At 38.1% G+C, this 24,768-nt stretch overlaps 1 protein-coding gene across 7 annotated transcripts in view; it reads right to left on the minus strand.

Annotated features, from left to right (window-relative positions):
- LOC126915956 (NAD(+) hydrolase sarm1) overlaps positions 1-24,768 on the minus strand; it is a 137,811-nt gene that overhangs the window by 23,905 nt on the left and 89,138 nt on the right. For 4 of the 7 annotated variants that reach the window (XM_050721213.1, XM_050721211.1, XM_050721212.1 and 1 more), the window contains one exon: positions 3,256-3,390. In XM_050721213.1, the coding sequence (XP_050577170.1) occupies positions 3,256-3,390 (135 nt within the window). Of the gene's footprint in view, positions 1-3,255; positions 3,391-4,852; positions 5,409-17,824; positions 18,118-24,768 lie in introns of those variants that run through there. The other 3 variants (XM_050721210.1, XM_050721208.1, XM_050721209.1) reach the window with 3 other exon arrangements.

Here is a 24,768-nt window from a genome sequence, read left to right on the forward strand (position 1 = left end):
GTCAAACAACAGAGGCGGTCTTTTAAATTGCTTTTAAATTAGAGAAACTTTATGTGAGACTCGATACTCCGTAATCATATATCAGTATTCTACTTCTGGCACACCCTGTATATCAGACATTCGAACGCAGCGGATTATTTCCAGTGAAATCAAACTCCGAATAATTCATTTGCCGTGGCAACGATCGATTCGATGGTTATTCCAAACAAACGATGTAAATTTATTTTCTAAATACTCTAGGAAACTCTAATATTCAACAGATTCTCAGAACATTCCTAGGAACGTTCGTTAAAAGACGAGTAAATTCAACGTCCCGAGGAAGAAGAGAGATTATGAAGCGGTTATGAAGAGATTATGAATCCTTGAGAATGATATCCTTGAGGATCGCAGGCCTGCAAGTCGTATGTTTGGTTTCGGTCAGGTTAAAAAAAAAATTCACGTGGGCAAGAATTACGTAAAGAGAGAAGGATGCATAAGATCGGTGATTATGTGAATATTTCTTTAGAGACGAAGAATTCCGACTAAAGAGAGATAAGAAAGATCGGTTTTTAATTCAAGTATCTGGGAACTGTACGTACGATGTTGATGATCGTGATCAAAGTTTTTAAAGATTTGAGTTTCAAGAAGCATAGCGATACTTACGATAACGATACAAATGTTATGAAAATATAGAGTTCAGAATAAAATTATTTAGAACTAAATTTTTAATCGATGAATCTTTGTATCATTTGATCGCTTGCGTGTGAATTTTTGTATCGAAATTGCATCGTTCTAATTTAGATTTAAATACACAGGTGAATTTTTAACAAATACCATTTCAAAATCTGGTTCATCTCTTAATGAATTCTCGGTAAATAAGCCACTAGTTCTCAGTCATAATCTGAACTTCAATTTTTTTTTTTCATTCGCATATCTAATCACTATATCGATCCAATTAGTAATTGCCACTCATTGATACAAAGAATGTAAGAAATTCTCAAATAATTACGTACTCAACAGATTGCATCAAAAACGGTCTAATTATGATTATGCGGTGATCATTACTTTCGTCTAATCGACTCATCGATGCAAATAGGCTATCAAATAAAAGAAGCTATTTAAATAACTGATAAATCACTGCACTTTCAAGAACGCTGCCTCGAAACAAAATACACTGATGAGTATCGAAAGCTTACTGACATGGAAATCCATTAAGGATGGAATCGAGGCGTAATTAAAAGAGAATGTTTCGATGATAAGGGTATCAGTGGGCGGTAGTGAAACACGTGGACTCTGTATCATTGCATAATCAATTGATTTCGACCAACGAATCGCGTTTCTAGATCTTTATATTATAATTTCTTAATAAAATAAATAACCTAGACTCTCCCTTACTTTCAATCGAATTTTGATCTTATTCCAAATTTTCTTCGCGATCTTTTAATTGATCTTCTTTCTTTTTAAGCTTCTGCCGAGAATCAGAGTCACGTGATTGAAAAGAAATACGTGACCGAAATTATGCGAGGGTTCAACGTTTTCCACGTGTACCAATCGGTGCCAAGAAGATTTTGCTCACTGCAACTAACACAGATAACAACTACGGACGATTCTATCTTAGTACAATTACATATGTATAATTTTAGTGCCCATAAAAAGCGAAGGTATAAATAGTTTCAACGAGAACGTGTAGGTAATTCTGTTTCAAGAAATCACGATATCCCGTGACCGAAATAAACAGAAAATAACAGGATTTGAAAGTAGACGCGTACAAAGACCAACGTGCACTTAAAGTTCCATTTTGAACAAACGAAAAACAAACACACAGTTAGTCATATTTTAATAGCAACGAATGTATCGAGGAATTTTTATCCTTCGCGCTGTTATATTGTTACTATAAAATCTATTTCGAAATCTGCTTATAACGAACACCTCACGCTTCGTAGAAATTAAACGTATTTTTACTCGCAATAGGTTTTCAAAATATCGATCATGCTTTATCAAAGATGATCACCAAGTGTTTTAACTTCGCTATCGTTGAGAATTTTCTCTTTCTAAGATGGTCTGTGAGTTGTTCTGGCCACGTGGCGCGTGATACTTGGTGAAAAGTGACGTCGATTTAATTTTGGAAATTCGTTCAAGCTGGTCTCGGAACTAGGAGGCGTTCCCGACAGAATAATTCCTAGTTTTCGAGAAATTCGGGAAATTCAGCGTGGGTGGGAGGCGTCGCGTCGCGACGCTCTAGTCGAATTAAAGGTCATTCTTCGTCATAATCTCCAAATAGAAAGTTCGATGGCAGTTTATTAAGTCATTCTTGAGAGACACGCGTTAGGGAAGACGGGGTTGCAGCGATTAAAACTCATTCTTGGACCTGAATTTTGCCAACTCTTGGCAGAGAAACATGTGAACGATTAGATGTAATTCGTGCAGTCAAAACAGTGGTTACATTTAGAAACTTTGAGTGCAATCAATCGATAGCCTGGTACGTCGGAAGCTTATAATAAATAACTAACCAGCATTTCCTTCGTTTTTTTTGTATTTTGATTTCTTTCTATTTAAAAATTCGTTTCACTTATCTGGTAATTAGATTGGTGTTTACGCGAATGTTTATGCATTTACGCGAGATTAAATATAGAAAAATGTACGCCGTATACAGAAATGTAGATCATATAAAGCATAAAATATACATATAGATTGCGCGTGTTTATGCATTTATACTTCTGTAAAAAATACACAGAGTTCGTTAAATATGCAAAAATGTATAAAGTGTACAAAGTATAGTACTTGTTACAAGATTCAGAAAAATAGAAATTTGCATAAATATGTGCAGTCTACTTATACAGATAGAGTTATATATTTAGAATTGTCTGTTTGTCTATCTCTTTAGAATTGTCTAGTTTAATTGAAATACAAATATTAGGCCATCCCATAAGTTCGTGCCGACTTTTGTGTATACATTTCATGTTTTAAAGAAAAACAAGAGAACTTTTATCGAGACGGAATAATGGCCCTACCAGAAAAATAGGAAGAAGTTGTACAACGAGAGGGGGATTACATTTTTTCATGAAACTGAAAGCTATGTAAACAATCTTAACATATATAACTGCTCGAAAAACGGCACGAACTTATGGAATGACCTAATATTTTGCATAAAAATCCAGTCTATCGATAATCGTTTTTGATATACATTCCTTAATATTTGTATCTTCTTTTCTATTATGTATGTAACATCATTTGGTGTTTTATTTTATTACATTAAATATGTAATTGAAAATTTACCTGTGACGACGAGGTGACCTGTGGATGATGGGTAACGTGGCTCCTTCCGCTCACCATGTTGTTCTTTTTTTGAAAATTCTCCATGACAGTGTGCATGTCACCGTTTTCCCCTCCCTCCACTGGGAACTCCGACATCTGCAATAATAAAACACGTGGTTAATCATCAACTTTCATTGCTGGCTCGTATTATTTTCGATGTATTTATTTCATTTTATTCTCGAATTTAAAACAATTAAATATATATAACATAATCGTCGCACTAATTTATACTGACTCAAAAATTGTGTCAAAAATCTACTATCGTATGAGTGAATTTAATGACAGAATGTTTGCATAAGTCTGTATATCGTAATTTGTTGTCGTACACAAGTACTACCGTTCACCGTACGGCACACCAAGTACAAATGATCGAACTGTGAAAAGTCGCTGCGACTGGAAATCAGGCGAACAGCTACCACCCACGTGCCCGTTAATTGCACACGACCGATCCACCAGCTGATCCCGGATCTTGAAAATTCGTTGAAAAGTGGTCGACCTTTCTCGCTTCATTAATTGGCTCGCGTTTCGAAAGCATATTGGTATAACGCGTGAAAAGTATTATGGAAACGAATGTTTGTCGCTTCCACTCTGAGAAGATTACTGAAGTCCAATAAACAAGAAGTAAATACGTTCTTTCTTAGATTCGACCTCGATGACGCGACCGAGAAATGCAACTAGAGAAATACACTGCCGTTGTTTCATAGTGATGTTCGAGTGAGGTTAGACTTGGTATTAGAGGAATAAGAGAGGAATAAAAGAGGAATAGGAGGAAAAAAAAAAGAAAAATAATCGAAGTGACACGAAGAAGCTTCGTAAAGCTTTCGATTCCACGTACGGCTTACAAGCACACTTGGACGTTTCTAGGAAAAAGACATGCGAGATATGCGAGTCTCGCAACACGTCTGTTACGTAAATGGAACCTTGTGGTCAACGGAACCGAAGGAAACACGTTCGCATACCGCTCGCGCTTGTGTATCAACACACCAGCATACACGCACGTCGAGTACTCGTTTAAAAAACTGCTACGGCAAAATGTAAACAGAGTGTACTCACGTTTAGTACACGAGTAAACGGAGAGTACACGCGTACTCTATATTGACATGCGATAGTAAGGCGAGACATTAGTTTAGCGTTAATTCAATAATTGTTGTTAGTAACGCACTGATTTGATACTAATTCTATACATTAGCGACACCTAAATCGTACCATGGAATAACATCAGAGTAATCAATGCATATAGAAAAACCTAAAGCTTTCAAAGTGTTTATAAACAGAACGCTATCATATTGTTATATAGTACTAACTACAAGAACTGTATGGTGATATTTATAACAGGTGAAAATTGATAAAGATAGTAGAGAAAATACAAAACATCCATATAAGAAGCATTACTTAATTACATAAATTGTGTACAAATAGTTGTCACATATGAAAATTGGCCAAAATTATTTGGTATAATCAACGAATGATCATTCAATCAGTGATATAAAAAGGTTAAGAGGAGAACGATACGGTATTTAAACGGGCACAGTGGCGCGCGAGTGGCCGAAACACTAACCATTTGACAGTTCAGCGAGGGCACGCACACTTCCTCTTGCAACCTACTCCTCTTTACTATCTCTTCTTCTCCCCGCCATTGCTTCCTTATCGTTTTGAGAACCTCCATCGACATGCACTCGCAGCATCCCGATGCGATTCCCGGATCTGCACGGGCACTGGTGTCACACGGAACGATATTCGTTCAATTTCACGTGTCATCGTTACTCGTGGTTTTTGACTACGCGTGTGATTGCTCTTTCATCCAGACTACGAATTACGCAACGATGACTTTTTGATCAGATCCGTCACTTTCGTAACGGGGAATATTGAACGATGATCGATTTCGATGAATGATTATGCCGGAGAACGTATAAATAAACATAAATATAGATCGCGAGTGCCTTATGAAGATCCTTGTTTCAAAAAAGAAGAGATAAACAGCGAGGTCTTCCGTTCCTTTTCTATGGCTGGAACGAACAATTGTTAGAAAGAGAAAGAGAAACCACGTTAAGTATATTTAATATCTCTAAGGCTCTATGGTACACGCAGTCTATATTTCGTATATCTATGAATGAGTAGAATGTGTACCGGCTGACACTGAGGGCACACACGTAACCGGCTGCCAGATTGATAAGTATCGCGTGACGGTCAGACTCGAACTGAGCGACTGTGTCGCGCTGATGCCGCGAGAGCCGCGATCGTAGCGCCGCCCTCCCCGCCACGGCGACCCCGCGAACTTGCGAATTCCGCATAGCGAACGCGCACGTGAGAAAAGCCTCGAATTAAGAACGAAAACCAGGTCGTACGTCGGGATTCTAGGAAAAAGCAATGAACTAAATTAACGAAGATGTGTTTGACTAATATATAGCGCATGAATTAATGAAATAAACGCGTTAAATCTCAGGTAATTGTTATTCGAAGCGTAGAAGGAAGACCCCCCCGTAACGTAAACACGCATGTCTGAATCTTATACCGGAACTACTGGTATAGACAAAATGATAAATTTGTAGTCTCATACAAATTTAATAAATTTACGCCGTATTTTAAGAAATTTAAACGATCTTTTTGTAAAAGATTCATTTCGATTTCAATTACTAATTATTTAGTAATTCTGATGTTAAGCTTTTCGATAATATTGAAATTTAATGAGAGATTTTGGTCATTGTGATAGTTTCTATAAAACCTTCGTAGTCTTAAATATTTTATTTCTAATATGGATATTACAAAGTCATTAATAAGAATTCTATCAATAATAAACGTCAATTTTTGAAATTCCTTTATTTCTTACATAAAACAGATGGCACCATTTTATGAATGAACGAAAGAACGAAGAGGATCATGAAGACGTTATCGTATTAGTTATGCTTTTTTTCTTCACCAGAGATAAAAGGCTGGACACTGTACACAATGCGGAGGAGACCGACGAAAGTTTTTCGTCATGCTAGAACGACCGAAGACAAAAAGTGCCGCGTTATTCGGAGAATCGAGTTATCGTTGTCCCAGTTTTACAACCGCCCCCGTTTCAACAAGGGGTAGCGGAGCAATTAATGGGATCGAAAAATCGATCGATTTTATGGTTTGACTTCTACGAATCTCCATGTCAATTGGAACTCAAATTGAAGAATAAAATTCAATTCATGATGTTGCTTGTTTATGTTGAACGTAATAGGCTTCTCAATGTATGAGAACGACGACGTTGACACACGTACAGGCAGCCTCGTAAATAACAATTGTAAAGTATTAGAAGATCAGTCGAGAGCCTTATGACAGTGGAATGGAAAATATAGAAGTAAAACGGCAAACAATCGTAGAAAATAAAGAAAAATGCATCACTGATCGATTACTAGCGGGATATTTAAATATGGAAGAACGTACAGAGTGCACATAATATGCAAAAATATTTAATGCTGCTTGTATTCTGCTCCATTTGATTATATATGTTATAATCTGATAAAACTGTGTCAGAAAGAAAAAAGAAATTGAGAACATTACATCATACACCGGAAAAGCTTTGGACTATATAGCAAGTTAATAAAATTTCTTTTTGGAACAACACTCGTATATCTATCACTATCTATTTTCAGTCTGTCTATAAAACTAACGTGTCTAGAAGCGACTCGTGACAGCCCTCGACTGATTTACGTTTGGAGGGAATGTTGGTTTCCTCTTTCCTATCTACTGTTCTGGGCTCACAGTGAAGAACGTCTGAGAATCTAGGTCAGGATTTTTGTCTATCGTGATACTGAACGAACCACCGAAGGAAGCTGAGAATGTATGCCAGTCGGTATTCGGAGCGAGGGTTATGGCATATGGAACTCTTTCAAGATTTGGACACTTCAGGAAAAGAGACCCGAAGATTGCAATGAAAGTGATTAAACCTTCCTCTTTTCGAAGATCCATATCGTCGAAATTGAATATAGGAGGAAGAACGAAGATCACGATGCTATCTTTTGTAGAAACGATTTGTATATACAGGATACTTCATCTGACAGACAATTTGTTAACCACTTTGCTGCCATGTAAGAAAAGTCAGCTTCAAACCAAAATTTAACAGTATTAAATACAACAAATGGCCATGTAATAAAACTTTCGCAAATAGTTTCTATTCATGTGTAGTAATTAAGAATGCCACACACTGCTTGAAATGATATGAATCATCTCATATCCACAATTATGGTATCGCAAAAAATCTTTTTTATTTGACACTTTCAACCGTAAAGCAATTACAATATCGAGCCCAAAAGATGATCAGAGAAAGTTCGGAAAGAAGACGCGAACCAACCATATCAAACGCTGCACAACGAACCTCTTCACCAGCGATATTACCGTCATTACCTCTTAAGCTCAGCAACCAGAGCCCAATCCCGTAAGTCATCTTCGATGCACTGTATAAGGAACGAGCGACGATGAAGAAAGAAGCAAAGGAGAAAAAGTAAGCAGCTGGACGATGGAAAAGAGGGACACAAAGACTGGAATGTGGTCTAACGAGGTGAATGTAAGAAAACTTCAACAACCAGGACGTCGAATGTCGTGGAATTTTGGTGAGAGTATACCGGGTGTCCTCGACATATGTAACAACTGAAAATTCAGTCAACGGATCGAAGATGGGGCAACGATAAAAAGTCAAAGAGGAAAATGTAACAGGTGGAACGAAAGGAAAAAAGATAAGGAGAAATATTTTCGAAAAGAAATAGATAAGAAGTTAGGTGCGGCGTGCGACGCGCCGCCTTGATAGGTCAGCGACCAACTAATTTCTTTCCAGCTAGTTCGTTAAGAAAAGAAACGATAAATGTCAACCATTGGCGCCATTTGATTTATGGAGCCATAAATGGCGCAATAAACGCTCTGTTACAATTACCACGATTCATTGATCCATTGATCCATTGATTTCCTTTAGCGATTAGATTTTCTTGGCACGATTCGAATAAGTATTGTTGCACGTTGTTGATGATTGTTTGAACGTGTCGTCATTACATAGGTACGTGGGCCCCTAGATAAGAATGAGATCGATAGTGAAAATATTATGTAGGTTGTTCCGATCGATAACTTCGACTTGGCTCGTCTATTATTGTTGGAACAGGTGATAGGATTTTCTTGGATGGTTTTCGAGTGACGCGTGTTTCGCTTTGTTTGAATTCGCTTCGTTAGAAGTGTTTTCGTATCACGTAGATAATTGTCTAGATCATTTAAGAATTCCATGTATCATCGACGAGTGTAGAAAATTAATCGTATTTATTAACAGGCTGCGGGTGTTTACGCAAATTCATATTTTGAAGGAACAGACTTGAAGAGATGGAATTTAAATAGAAATTTGTCTCGCGAAATTTGAAAATCATGTCAACATGTTTCTGAAGAAGAAGTATATTATGAAGTATTTTTGTGCAAGTTTCGAGAACTATACATGACTTTACCACACCGGCGAAAAAGCTGTAGAATGATTATAGAATTTGTGCAAAAATTTTGCGAACGCTATTTACAAATATTTTTCTAATAAATAACAACTTAATAGTTTGTCTGGTTACAAAGAACGCTCTTTTGTACAATTCCACGTGCATCTTCATCAATTGAAATATCTATAAGAAAAACCTTGATGCCCAAAGGCATTTAATCAAACGCATTGATAAAGTTCAATCGAGACAATTAAAAACATTGTCATTTAACAATAACTTGTCTATTTCGCGTGTGGAATGGAGTCTCAAGGTTTCCAGCTGAGTATAACGGAGACAGTTTCTTGGCGCTTCCGTGTGGCTTCGAGCAAGCAAAAGGTTCTATCGCCGAGAGCATTGGCAGACAGCTGTAGGCGTATTGACTCTCGCCAGACACAAAGAGGCGATTCGGAGACGTCGCCTCGTGACACTGTCGTTGTATCGGGAGAATCGTCTGTATACGAACGGGTTGTAAGCTCGTGTTCATAATCCTTGACGAAGACGCCGCTGCGCCGCGCGTTAAAGCCGGATTTCCAACGATACAAAGGCTCCAATTCGAGCCTCGTCCCACTGTGATTCTCTTCATCTTGATCTTATTCATTGTTTATGCTCCTTTTATAATTCGCACAATGTCCCGCGTTTAAGATCTAAATAGGATTTAATTATTTTGCTAATTATTTGGGAAATGTTGGCCGCATTGTATTTTATTTATTATAAGAGAAAACGAGATGTTGCAATTTACGTGTATAAGATTTGTATCTCAGATGGAAAGAATAAAATTTCTATAAACACGTTTAGACTTTGAAAACTTTCATGCAGTTCTTTGTTCTGTTCTTCTGCCAAGACACGTATGGTTTTCAACTTTGTAGCCTACTTTATCTTTGTTCTTTCATTATCTATCTTTCGTTTAATTACGTATAGAGATTCATCGATGATCAAAATGTCGGCAAGATATTTATTGCATGCATATATTTGGTATATAAAAGGATTAATATACAGCACGATATAATGGACAATCGATTGTTTAAATACTTTCTTTTCTGTTTTCTGCAAAATATAACTTGCCCGAGATATGTACCTTCTATGTACATTTTCAGATTTGTTTGAAACTTTATCAATATAATCGTGATAAATAGAGTTTTGTTACGGTACTAGCGAAATTTCAAAATGTTTCACATAACACGCATAATATATTCATAAAATGTTTCTGCAAGTATACAAATATTCTGATGAGTCAGTGCGTGTCTTCGACATCTTCCACTCGAATAAATCGACACATTTAAATAGAATCTAAAAATTGAATCTTGCATCTGCACAAGTTTCCTAAACTTTGTACTCGTTTATCTAATCATACGTGTGACGCGAAATGACGCAAATTTCTTCTAATTCCGACGATTTCATTCGCGATCGAGCTATGGAAGGTGTGTACGGCGTGACGCGACACTCTGTTGCCCGCTCAAACAAAGAAGTCCTCTGTGAGTTCCGAAGGAAACACGTTCCTCCGGTTCTACGCGCATAAAGGAGCTCTCTCGCCTAGCCGAGAGCAGGAATTCCTTGACGACTCGTCGTGGCATTGAGACACCAGAGATAAGAAACGGAGGAATTTCGCGCCAAGAAAATCCACCTTACCGACTCCGTGATAACAGGCCACGAATTCTAAAGCAAGTACCAAATCAACTAAAATTCAACGAACAATCGGAAGAAATATAAAATTGCAGATTTGCATGAAGATATAAATGGCAACAAATTTTTTTAAATGGGGAATCGATTATTGGTGATTTTGTTTATCAGATTAGGGTAATCAATTGGTAAAAGAGCTTTCGAATTTTAAGAGAAGGTTAAAATTAAATAAATTTAGGTGTAGGTAGGAAAAATTGGAAGGGGAATTGAAAAAAATATGAAAAACAGAGAGTTTCTAAACAGTGATGAAATAATCGTGAATTTGTAATTAATTAATCGCTGATCTTATTGAGAAATATGGTTTGATAAAATTTACCAGAATTTTAATAAAAGAAATTGCGATTAACGTCACGTGTAGAAACTAATGTTCCGTTCCTCATCGAAACAAAGTTCGAATTCATTGGAGATCATGATTTCTCGGATTTAATTAATATTTAATTAATTAATATTAATAAATTTAATTATAAAATTATGAATTTTAAAAAAGGTCAAGCAGCTCTAAGAACTGGGATCTCGAACCTGAAACGTGTTTGAGTTAATGTCAACGAATAGAAAAACATAATTATGTATATTAAATATGAAATCTATAACGAGAAAACCTGTTTAGTCATTGAGACTATATCTAGTTAAAATATTCTTATATTTAATTTTGGATAGAGTGAAAGAAACTATAATCTAAGAAACGGCTAATAATACCACGAATCAAGTTTGTACCGAGAAAAGGTAGGTAATCCTTGTTAATCCTAATTTTTGATGATCGATAATTCTTATCAGCTTTGATATTGTCGAAACTGTACTTATAAATAGCTGGCTGTGATGTAATCAAAGCGTTCAATAAACGTTTATTAGTAAACAATCAAACGATTTCAGTACAACTGATCTAATCTTCTAAAAATATTATCTAAAAATATCATTTAAATTTCAAAGTATCTCCAACAAGATCTTCCGAAGATTACTTGATTTCATTGATCTTTTATTCCACGAGAAATACTACGTTTGCATTTTATATATTTTCAATAAATTCATTTAAATTGCACAACTTTCGTATTGGATTGACGTAAGAATAATTAAAACGCGAATTGAATTAAATGAATTTCAGCGGAATATATTTAATTTACGATTCGACCAACAGACAAGAGGCACTTCCGATTTGGGAAGCCCAAAGGATCCTTTATGGGACCGGTTTGCAAAACTTTCACGCCAGCCAGAACTTTGAAACAGTCGTTCACGAGCTGGAACAATGAATCTAGAACGGATCAGAGCAAGAAAGAGCACCGTGTAACATTTGACGAGTTGAAAGTGACAAATTGCCGGTTCTAGATGAGAAATTAATCGATGCTGAGGATCTTTTAGGGGCCATTAATTATTTTAAGTAGAAAGAAAGTTGGACGGATTTGGTTTGTAGGCTGTTTGACCTTATTCTTTAACTTCGAAGCATGTAGTTTGTACTGTTTATCTTAACCAAGAATGATGTATCACAAAAAGGATTTATCTTAATTTATATCAAGATGAAACTAAAAGATATTAAAAAAAAATCCCTGAGAGGTTCAGAAATTAAAAAATCCAATGACCCGAAATTTTCAAATTCGCGAAATTTATATCGTTTATTTATATCATAAAAGTTTTCATAAAATTTACGTCACGAGGAATGGATGAATTATTAGAATACGAATTCTTATCTATATTTTACTGCAAGTAAATCTAATGAATTTAATCTGCAAAAGAATTTCAACAACCGCTTCTCTAGAATTCCTTCTGCCCACTTCACATAAATTAATATTGAGAAATATAATCAGCGTTTGAATTCCAACACGCTAAGGATCACATACACAGCATTCAGCATCGTTGTCTTTGGTAATTATAATAACCAACTTCTCGTTCGAGCTGACCACTTTAATAGGAAAAAAAAAATGATCGGAATAGTCCACGCTTCGTTTCTTCGTTAGACCATAAGCTACACACATAGTGTACGATAGAAGTTGAATGGGCAAAAAGTCAATCGATACGATTAAGACATCGGCAATTGCGCAAAAAAATGGTGCGTTCGACGATTATCGGTGGCGATGCACTTATATCGAGCTTATGGCATTCGGCCAGCGCATTCTGTAGCCTTATATAAGAGAACACAGACACAAGGAACACGATGATTACATGTCATTAGGTAGAGCGCGCGTTGCGGACCGATGCCTCTCGATTTGGCAACTGCTTCAGCATGATTCGAAGGCTGACCAAATTAATTAGTCGCACAAATCGTCGCTTCAAGGTCGCAAGGCCTTACCTGAATCTTAATTGATCGATGTTCCGTCGTAAATTCCTCTAATTTATTTTTGGAAAAATGCTCTTCATTTTTAACGCTAACCTTGCCAGACCCGGTCAAACGACCGGTTTCAAAATTTAATTAAAAATTGTACGTTCGTCAATATCTCTTTTGTTCGTCTAACTTTATGTAAATTCTTATATTAACAAAAATTGAAAAATGGATTAATTAATGGAATTTACATGAAGTCAGACGAACAAAAGGAATAGTAAGAAAATTTAAATTAAATTTAGGAACCGATCATTTGACCGGGTTTGGATGGAAATGGAGTGTACTCGACAAGCCAAATACCACCACTCGACACTAACTATCCTTGGACGACGACAGCGCAGTGGTTAGCGTCTTAGGTTACGAACTTTCGGAACCCGGGTTCGAATCCCGGCGACCGGAGTCCGATTTTTCTTCTACGCAACTAAATTAGGAAGAAAAATCAGCAGTACCCCAAGCAGTGGCATCTACGCCAGTACGCAGAAACCTATCTCGGTATCTCAGTCGGCCTCCACATATATACTACAGCCCCTTAGCGACAATTACTCTGGACGAGGCCCCCCAACAACTATCACGGACATATACACCACCTCAGGAGAAATGGAGCTTAAATATAGAGAATAATTGATAAAGTTATAATACGTTGAAGGATCTTCTTAATATCTTACGTATATTGAATTTTCTTGATTCTAAAAAATAATTCTATGACAGATGGATAATGTAGGTACGATCAGTTTGTAAATTTAATTAAGACAGAACGAAGTTGGAGGAAACAGGAGGAACTGGGATGATTCATTAAACATGAATCTGATAAAGCGGATGATAAGTATCGATTACATACAGCAAAGACGAAGATGAATCACGATCGCACAATCGTGTACTGAACAATCAGTAGTTGTTTAGTTAACAGATGCTGATTACAGCGGAAGGAGGAACAACAAGTTGCCTACTCTCTTAGCACTCTTACTACGGTAAATATTCCAATAGTAAATAACTACTTGGTCTACAAATCGGGAATTCGACGATACCAGATTTCTCTTCTGCGTTAAAAAATACCTAATAACTTAACGTAAACACGTTTATTAAAATGAAAAATTAATGCCATAGCCAAACATTTCAAAGTTTCTAAAAAAAGAAAAAAAAAAAAAAAGAAGACGTTGAAACTATCGAAGCTACCTTTTGCACAGCTCATCCTATCGTCGTTTCTTTCCCTGGTTAAACTCTTCAATTACCTTTAACCATGTACGCCAATTAAATTGCCCGTTTACCTCGTTTAATCGTCGCTCAATCAACAACGTTCTCCGTTGCGTAAGAGATTCGTCGAGTCTCGTTTTATTCGGACAATCACGGATTCGAAGAGAGGGGCACGCGAGTCGAGGCAACGGTTCCAAGAAGCAGCGACACGGTAGCCAAAGAAACGGCACGAGACGAATCGCTACCGAGAAGCGGTCTGTTAACCCGTTTGCGACCGCTTGAACACGATTTGCGTCACCGTGTCGGAATACTGGCGCGGAATGCGCACGGAGAAGAGGCATCCAAGGTACTCGAAGAGGAAGTCTGGTTCTTTCGCGCGTCCCTCGAGAGGACAGCTGAAACGATGTTGGAATAACACTCGAATAGGTTACGTTCGATGGCGTGGTGACGAAACGTGTAATTTTGTACGAACTTTTCAACCGTATTTTAATACGCGTACATTGATTTGTAATTCGGTGAATTGTTGTTATTTATGGAACGATTGGTAACACAGTATCGAAGGAATTTTCGTTTTGTAATAATATTACGTAGAGATCGTTGAATCGCTTCGAGGTAGAGCACTCGGATAAGTAAATCGTCGAACAGAGAGTAACGATTTATGCTATTAAGGTATATCGCGATGAAAACAATGTCTTTATCTTTGATATCTAGAGACGATCGCGAGAGACATTTTTGAAAGTGCTTAGTCAAGTTTGTCTATCTTAATCAACAATGTTTTAAAGCAATGATTCATACGGATTCTCCGTATCCTACTGGTTATTATGTAATCGAGTATTTTGACGTTTATCCAGAATGTTAAGGAACGCCGATATTATAGTACGGTGTGTCATTCCCTCCGTTTCGAAACAAAAGCGTATTCACTTTTTACGTTGAGGAATGAATGAACGAGGCATTGTGGAGGTGAAAGTGGGCGACTGTGAGTAAGACGGTGGATGTTCTGGTATACGGATGCAATCGAGTCGTAGTAAGTTTCGATGGGAAATGCTGGCCGCGCGCGGCTCGAATTCTCAAGAGTGAAAAGAAGAGAGTACACATTTTAGTTTCTATTATCTTAACGTTCGAATGATTGACGGTGAAAGTGCGTGAATAGAGGAGATTCGAGTTTGAATTTCTAATTATGACCACAGCGTCTTACGTCCTTTTACGATTCTCATGCAATCGGTATCATACATAGATTAATCTACGTATAGGATACTTTATAAAAAATGAGTACTTTGCCGTGGTTCAAACAAATAAATATTTTATAATGTACATTACAGTATTTTATAATGTTTCGATACACACACGTCTGATGGTGAAACACGATACTCGCGACGTTATAAAATAGAAATCTTCTCAACGTTCCTTCACACCATTTTAGGAGCTGAGAAACGCGTATTAAATAGCTACGAAATTTATAAGATAACATAAATCATAATTTTGCCCTACGATAATTTATCTTATATCACACTAAGATACAAATTCATTTCCCCGTTGCAATTTTATCCAAATACAAGATCAAGAAGAAAAGTACAAAAAGAAGATACATCCGAATAGAGATTCCAAAAATCTTGATAAACAGTTTCACAAATTCCACGCGGTTACTTCATCGACGGCTACGATTTCTCGGCTAATCCGTTCAAACAGCCTCAGTACGATCAATTGCATCGATGCATTCGTCCCAAGATTCCCGCTATTCCCATTTCATTCACCTTCGTGGAAGAAATCGAGGCGGCCGAGCCACCTGTCCCTGCGCGATCGTCGCTTTTGCTATTCCGATCACAGTCGTTCGTACGAGCACGAACCAGAAGTCATCACAACAGTAAACACCGATTAGTCATCTGGCGAACTTAGAAAACCTGACCCCTTCGTTGCAACGTGTATGCAATTCTATATATAAACTTTACAATCTAACCGACACATTCGTAGAATAACCGTACGTTCAACATCGATTCCTAGACAGCGAGTGCAGTTTGATATGCCTAGAATGTATATACGTGTGTACTCGTGTATGACATTGCGTGTGGTTTTAGCGCAATGATGTCACGCCGTTGTAACGGATCGTGACGCGGTGCTTTGATTGCCTGATGGATGGTTACAACCGCGAATCTCGTTTGTGACCGAAACAATGACGCACACGAGACACCGTGACGTTGTGATTAGGCTGTGTGCACATATAGCGCATCATCTTCTTTCGCAGAATTCTCTCGCTTGTTCGTTCATGATCGACGTTGTAAAGTCCAACTCTTTATCGTGGCCGTTATGCTATCCAGATTAGATTTCTCCTCTCTGTTAATAACAGCTTTTTTACAGCTACTTTTTTCTTTTCGTTTCGATCGGCAACGTGCATCGACATGGAGTGCATTTCGAGTGGTGATAAATGAGAGGTGCGAGAGTGAAGGGTGAAGAGATGCTCCGAAGTTGAAGCGAATAGAGATGCGAGATACGTACGTAGATTAGGATGATGGAAATTTTCTTTTCTTTTGGTTCGATCTGTAGCTTGTTTGTTTTCAGATTTGTAACAGGAAACATCGAATGTAGCGATAAGTGAATCGAGATAGGATCGTCAGGATTGGAAGTTTGTTGGACTCGGGTTGAGAAGTGGTTGTTCGAGTGATAAAAAGAGTTGAAGCAGGTAGAGGTGCGAACAAGTTTAGGTAGATGAATATTATTTTTATACAATGAAATCGATACCTGTTTAATCGTGTAGATCTCGTAGGGAAAACTGTAGGGAAATCTTATCACGAAGCTATTTCAACGAAGGGTGTTATATTCAACTTTCTCGTTACAATTTTTCAACGATTTTTTAGAGACATCGTCTCGAACGTCTTGCAACGTATCCAAAGGTAAAGAAGATCGTAAAAGTTCAATTTGAAAAATTATGTCAGTCTAATGACAAGATTGGATCGTACAGACCTGAATACAGAATAAGATAAATAAGCTTTAAAGTTAATAAACGTCCGGTGACTCACGGACTGCGCACTCTGTACTTCAATTTAAACTAAAACAGAACTATTTCTTCATTGAAACAATAGATGTTAAATCTTTCTCTTTAAGACAAAAAGAAAGAAAAAAACGTTCTGTATCGTCTCAGTATCCAATTTGTAAACCACAGCTACTCGTCGAGCGCAACGAACAAGCTACGACGAAACGTCATCGTTTTTGAACAAACAACGTAATACATCATTCGCCGTGGCAATGAACGAACGACACAGATCGAAGCCAGCTTCCTTAGAAAAAATCAGAGAGAAGAGAAGGAGAGAGACAAAAAGAAAGAACTGGAAAATCGGTGAGTCAGACGCGACACTCTGCCGAGCGAAGATTAATTTGTAAAATTTTGAATTCTCTCGACACCTACTCAAATAGAGTATGATGTCATTCGACATGTTCGCGCCAAACACTCATTGCGAAAATATGCGTAATTACGCGAACGAGGGAAGTCATGTCACTTATGATCTCGATAACGAGACGACGACGTCGAGATTAATTGCTGCCTCGCTATCTAACTTTCCTTTGACACGTACCATGTTTACTCCACACGTGAATATTATTTATATGCGGTTACATGACGTTGCTTTGTCATAGTTAAAAGGAAAAGATTAGACAGCTAATAACGATAACAATAGGATAATGATAATAGTGTCTGAAGGCATTTGAATGTATTTGAAACGTATGTACGGGACTGAAAATTCTTGCCAATTTTATTTAGTTTATCGAGTACGAAACTCGAAGCAATATGCGATCCAATTTTGTTTATATTATCGATCATCGATATAATGTAATCTTATAGCGGACCATTGCATTTTATTTTCTTCAAGCGATTCTTAAAGCGAAGATATAAACTTACCGATTTGAGAAAAGCGCCCCTGCCCTTGTACAGCAAACTGCTGTGAGACCTGCTGCTCCCATGCTTGTGCAGCATGTTCAGTCCCCGGTCGACGCTCATTCATAAATCTATTTTGACTCACTGCCACGCGAAGAAATTTCAACCGATGTTCGATAATTGATCGTTACACAGCTCCTACTTTTTGTTATTTATCACGATCTATTCATAGAATCTTCAAGGACCACTCGACTTCGACGATAGTTTCGCAGGTCATACAGCTCTTTCCCAACACGATCCAATCGGTCTAGTTATTTTCCTAGTTACGCACTGTATCAAGAAAGCAAACACGACGGAGATATTAAAATTCGCGTGTATTTCTTTTCCTTATAAATTTCAGTTTAAAACGCGCTGAATTTTATTTAGTCGGCGAATGGATTGATCTTTCGCTGTGCAATGAATTTACGGTCGCGAACAAAGTCCGTTATCAACGAGGGAGCAGTTCGTGGGACGCAAATAGAACGCCGAAGCTGGTATCAAAATTAAGCGTGCTCGAGAACGTTGTTTTAACGACTGAAAATTACGGGACAAGATAACGATTTCGTGGTAGGACCAATGCAAACAGATCGATAGAGATCGATTCGCTTTCTACGGTTTTCTGACACGCGACCATCATCCCTCTGTAAAACAGCTGTCCAAATAGAGACGTTGTTTTTCTTGCCATGAAATTCCGATGAAGTTTGAATAAGCGAGGAATGCAGCCGATGAAAGTGTTTCATTTTCAAAGATACGTATGTACTTGAAGAACTATCGAATGTCTACTACGACATTTCCGTTAAACGTTGGATTTGTGCTGGTTAAGGTTCGGACATGTTTGAGAAGAATATATCGAATGCGGTAAGAATATATCGAAGAATTAGCTTCTTAAATATAAAAAAGAATTTAGAAAATTTTTACAAGATTTCTCTTTTCGAACGAACAAAGCTATCTCTAAAAAATGTTATAGACTGCGGGCAACTTTAATATGAAAATTCAGCACACATTGTCAAAACGTTTCTAATGCAAACTGCAAAAGATGAAAATCGCTGTAAATTAGCCGCGTCTAAAAAGAAAGGAAAGAAAGATTGTCATAATACGCGTGACTCAAGAAACAGAAAGGCACTTAGAAGTTTTTATCAGCACAGCTTATCAGCGCCGCCGATAATATTCGCTGTAAGAGACGCAGATAAGGAGCGGTTGGATCATTTTCGATACCGTCGGCCAATTTTGGCTGCGTGCATCGATGCTTGGCTCGCGAAGGGAATCGAAACGTCCTGTTTCCGGCCGAGGAAGTCACGCATTCAGCGCGCCATATCGTCTCGTGTTCGCGTGCGCGGCTAGGAATGCACGTGGCTTTTGTTCTAGCCGGTCTCGAGACGCGTCTCTCCTTGCCTTGCATTTCTATGCAGCCGATCATGCGGAAGTAGCTCACGCACGTCACATTACGTAACCGTCGTGACCGAAAACCTGGCTCGATCGAACGTTCACGTGCCTCATGTCGTCCGAAAGAACCTTCGAACTCCATTTTGTAACTTGTAACAAGAATAAGTCGACGAGAAGAGTGGCACTTGGAATTTGAAACGTAGGATTCTTTTCATCGGGTTCCTCTCTTCGATACCACGATAAGCACCGAGAAACAGGATTCTTTAAATTATAAATAAATAAAATAAAATAATTTTCTATCAACTTGATAGAATCGGTGGAAAAGAATTAATCGGAATTGACTGTCTTTTTAAATAAATCGCTCGTTTCATAGTACAGTTTTCTTGTTTTTAAAACGATACATCTAATAATGACATTTCTACCAGTTTCTTATCTAGTAAGGAATAGTAAATAATTTCTTGTTAATGTTATGCGCTGAATTACGTCCAATTAATTACGCGAGAAAGAAGTGCGTCGCGACAGAATGGTAACACGTTAAGATGTAACAACGGTGTTACGCAAGCCGCCATTTCGGTCACGACACCTCGGCGACAACGAAAGATCAATCCAACACAGAAATTGATTGCATTAGATAAGACGTTCGATCTTCGTCTTCGCGGTACACTCCACCTCCAATTTTCCACGAAATCCTGCTCGTTCACGATATAACGATAACTCGTTCGCTTCGACTCGATCTTCGACGATTTCAATATGTAACTCACTTGCTAAATTATTCGTTTCGATCCAACCTCAAACGAATTGAATTCGATAAAAGAAGCATTCGTTTGGATCATCGCACGAGCTCGACCGTTCGCGGACTGTCGACATCGACGCGTTCGAAACGTACGTATAGCGAAGGCGAAAGGTGATCGAACTAAGTCGTTCGAACAACCATTCACCGGTACACGAATCGGTTTAGGTCGTTGTAAGGAACACTGTATCGATGGTCGGGGCAGATTCGACTGGCATTCGATCGGCTCGAGCCACGACGCGAGACTACCGCTACGCTCGTGCCCCAGTCGCTACAAATACCCCGTTATCAATGGCGGGGCGCGTTATCACGCGGCACGAGAGTTACTGAACCAGCGATATAGACAGGCTCACGAAAGTGTTCGAACACTTGTAGATACCTTTTATGAATATATTACGTGCGATATACGAGACATTTTGGAATCTCGTTGGCGCTCTAATCGATATAAGGATCAAGAATCAAGTTCGAAAGAATGTTTTGTAAATATATTATAAAAATTACAAAATATCCCATATATATTCCATATAAGCAATCGATACAATTTCTTCTCGATATTATGACACGATGTAACATCGACCGTATCCTCAACGTGGCTATGCGACGAGGTATACTAATTTTTTATTAAACGCGCTCGATCAAAACGAATAATCTTGTAGCTTCTATATAGATTTTCAGATTGTTTTGAAATTTGAACGATATACCGATGACAGTCGCGTGTTGTCACGGTGCTGATGAAATTTGAAAATATTTCATGTAACACGTACAACGTGGACATAAAAGTTTCCTATGGCAAGTGTTCAAATATTTTGAAGAGTAGGCGATCGGAATCAGCTGGTGCCCATCTCGGCCTGATCGAGCAACGAAGAAGTCTTCGAACAGGTGGAGGGGCATCTAATCGTGCGACAGAGAACACCGCTTCCGAGGAATCGATGATTCATCGATGGATCGAGGAGGTGGAGGAGCTTGTTGGTTTGCAGGGAGGGAGTTCGTTCTCCGGAAAGGTAGCCCACGGAGGATGCTTCTTCGGGGAATTTTCTCGAACGACGCCGCGCCCTGAATACTTTAGTAGCAGGAAAAGAATTAGCGAGCTGATAAACTGGGATTTTTCAGAGGAAGTTTGCTGATTTATTGGGAGATTTCTGTGCGCCGTTTTTGGTCGATACGCGCGCGACGCAGGGAAAAACGAAACGAGTCTATTTTTGGTGATTCTTTGAAAAAATCAAACGAAGAGAATTTTAAGAGAATTACTGCCATTTCCTATTCAACCTTAATACGTCCTATTCGCCCACGATCGCTGATGAATAATTAACCACTGCTCTCATCGAACCATCAAAATACGAATTAATTTCTCTTCCACGAATCCATAAAATGCTCCGATATGGATATCAACGAATCTATACCAATTTCGTATTCCAACGTCTACAACAATTCTACGGGCGTTTTGAAATTGCTAAATTCTCGAATCTTTCAACGCATTTTATAAGACGACATTTCAAAGATTCAACGTCTTCGCGTTATACTTTACGCTGTTACTTTCCTTGAACCGCGTCCATCAATGTTTTTCTTATTCTTTTCCTCGTTGTTTTGCGCTTTTTCTAAGAAATCTCGTCGCGTCGATATTAATAAATTGCTATTACTATCACGACTACATGGACGATTCAAGGCCATATCGAGACTTTCGCGAGTTTCAAGCTTCGAATCACGTTCAAGATGATTCGCATCTCCGTAACATCCATAGCCTTGAACTTGAAAAACTTGGAGCGACTATCGCCAATCATTGGTAGACTCGAAAATTGATCGAAACGTGAATGGACATCGACTGATCGGTTCCGTTCAAACGCTCGGCCATTCAACAGGCTAACTCACACGACTGGAGGGACTGAGCGTGGTCGCTGGTTCATTCATTGGGCGATGACGTAATCGCCAAGCGAGTACTATCAGCGTGAATTGAGCGACTGTAGTGCACAAGGGATGCACGATGTGCAACGTTCCCGGCGCGGAATCTAATTGACATACCGCGAAATTCGACGGTCAAACTTATTTATGAATCTTACTCTTACTCGTCTGCTTCCACTTCTTCTTCTTCTTCTGCTTCTTCTTACTTGGCTTGGTTGCTCTTTGAATCTTGCAGTTTCGCGAAATCGTCATGTCGTCCGATTTGTTGGAAACGGTTTGCATGATAATAGTAGCAGATTCTTATTCATATATGTAGCGTAGTTTGGTTAATTTAACGCGTTGGAAATGAAATTCTTATTTAATTTATTTCGTTGGAAATGATTTATCTGGACATTTTTATTTATGTGATCAACGCGCGTAAACAAAGTGTTTAGAAATTCTAATGTCTTGAAATTTGCAATTAAATAAGAGACTAAGAAATGGTAATATTATGTCTTTGTTTAAAAATTATTAAGTCACGCTATTTAGCACGGTTTTTGTCACTGTCGTCATAACACGTCTGTGATAATTATAGTATACCTTAACTACTATTTAAATGAAATAATACGCTATTATTATAATAGCGATATTTTCACACGTACTTTACACCTCACAGTGGGTATTTCCCATATTAACGGTAAAGTAAAAATTGCCGAATCTCGAGAAACCTTATAAATTGAAAATTACATAAAGAAACATTAACAAACGGTAGAATCCACTCTTACGTGGCGATTACATAGCAGATGATGGTTGTTTGTGTTTACGATGATGCGTACGAATTACGTAAAAAAGAGAACGATCGAATGATATGAGTCATCTCTCTAGATATACGTACATTCTATACGATAGATTTCATAGTCCTTCGTTGAGTTTCTCGGAAATTTTATCTCCATGTCTCGATATTTCAAGCTTTCCTTGGAACAGTCGGATCGCAACGGGTCTGACCTATTTTCACGATCGGAGGAACCTTTAAAACACGACAGAAGCCCTGAACTTGGACTCGAGAAGGACGATTAGGTGTCACGAGTGGCGTAACTCGCGCGGCTGACTCACTTTCGAGTCAAGGATGTCACGACTCTGAGCGTCGTGCTCGTATCCTCATTTAACCCGTTTTCGCTTGTATCTGCTTAAATCAAGAATCACGTTCTATCGAACGAGACTTCAAACATCGTCATCGACACGCTTGTATACCAAAACATCAACGATAAGTTTTTAAATTCCTCGAATGTATCGAATCGGTGATGTATAACCTGTCAAACTACTATCAGTATTAAATACTTGGTTAACGTGATAATCTTTGAATATACTCAAATATTCCAAATAATCGTAATCAATACATTTGCATTCTCTTTTGATCTAGTCGATAGCGTTCGGTGTGTCGAATTTCCAAGGAGAATCAAAGAATTCTTCGCGTTTAAATCGTCCATACAATCCATACCCAAAGAATGCGAGCAGCTCCATTATATATTGCAAATATATTTCAAATAGCTTTAACTAATTTATTTCTATATCCTGCAAATCTAGTCAATCGCGCCAAAAGCAGCCAATCTGTAAGCGGAACGAATTTTCGTTCAAATTTCTCATACCTAATTATCATCGCTACTCGAACGTAGCCAAATATTCCCTCTAATTCCGGCAACTACTTACTTTCCGAGTAAATAAACGATCGGAACTAGGCAACGTAGTAAACGTGCACGCAACGATAGCAACAAATTTCCCTCTCAAACGAAACGGTAGCGTGATTTGTCAAGAGACGCGCGTTTTGCGGTATTGCAGCAACGAAAGCGTGAAGTTTTCAATCGACCGTGCTACGGGTAATGACGTCGTAAATAACGCGTGCGAGTGAGTGAAGATTAAAAGGCTTAAGATTAGAATATGTTCGGGTTCGATTGGGTCGAATATTTCGCATACGGAGAGAGAGAAACGGAGAAAAAGAGAGAGAGGGAGAGAGAAAGAGAGAGTGGCAAGTGCGTCGAACCTTGCCAACCGTTCCAAAGATCGCAGCCTTCCTCTATTAGGATGCCAGCCATTCCTTCGAACGCTCTATAAGAGGATACGATGCTTCTTTTTCTGCTTATCGAGCTCGATATGTTCGAAGAATGTTTCTCCCATCGATGTTACGTTGTTAATCTGTGCTTCTTACTTCGCGTAACGTTCGTTCTTTAAACGATAATTTTATCATGGAAAGTTCTCCGCTTGAAAATAGACTTGAACTTCGTGAAAGAGGAATTTTTAGGAGCACGGAGGATCGGTGAGATCTGGTGGCGGGGTTAGGTGGGTTATTATGGGTTTGCAGATGTGGAATGTTGAGTTGAGATTGATCGACTACTTGGCAGAGGATCACCGGTGTTCCCGATTGAATTATCGTATTATTAGAATGTATATCTATCTATATCTTTTACATTGTATTATTAGAATGTACATGTATGTCTCTTGCAATCGTATTTTTAGAAGGTTCTTTTAATAAGTAAGTTTTTAATAACGTTAAGAATTTGTAATAAATTCCCAGTTACTTTTAAACTTTTCGTCTATCAGCGATGGTATGTTTCGTATAAAAATTGAATAGAAGGTTCTTTTGATAAGTAAGTTTTTAATAACGTTAAGAATTTGTAATAAATTCCCAGTTACTTTTACATTTCTAGTCCATCAGCGATGGTATGCTTTGTATAAAAATCGAATATCATATAAAAGTCGGCATACTTGGGCTACATACTTTTAATTATTTAAGACGTAGAAGACTCACAATTAGGATCATCGAGGGCCACTCAAACGGTCAAATTAAACAGCACGCGCGTCATCACGGGCTCTATATGTTCCTAGG

This window comes from Bombus affinis, chromosome 5 (genome assembly GCF_024516045.1).
Source record: "Bombus affinis isolate iyBomAffi1 chromosome 5, iyBomAffi1.2, whole genome shotgun sequence".
Taxonomy (NCBI): Eukaryota; Metazoa; Arthropoda; class Insecta; order Hymenoptera; family Apidae; genus Bombus; species Bombus affinis.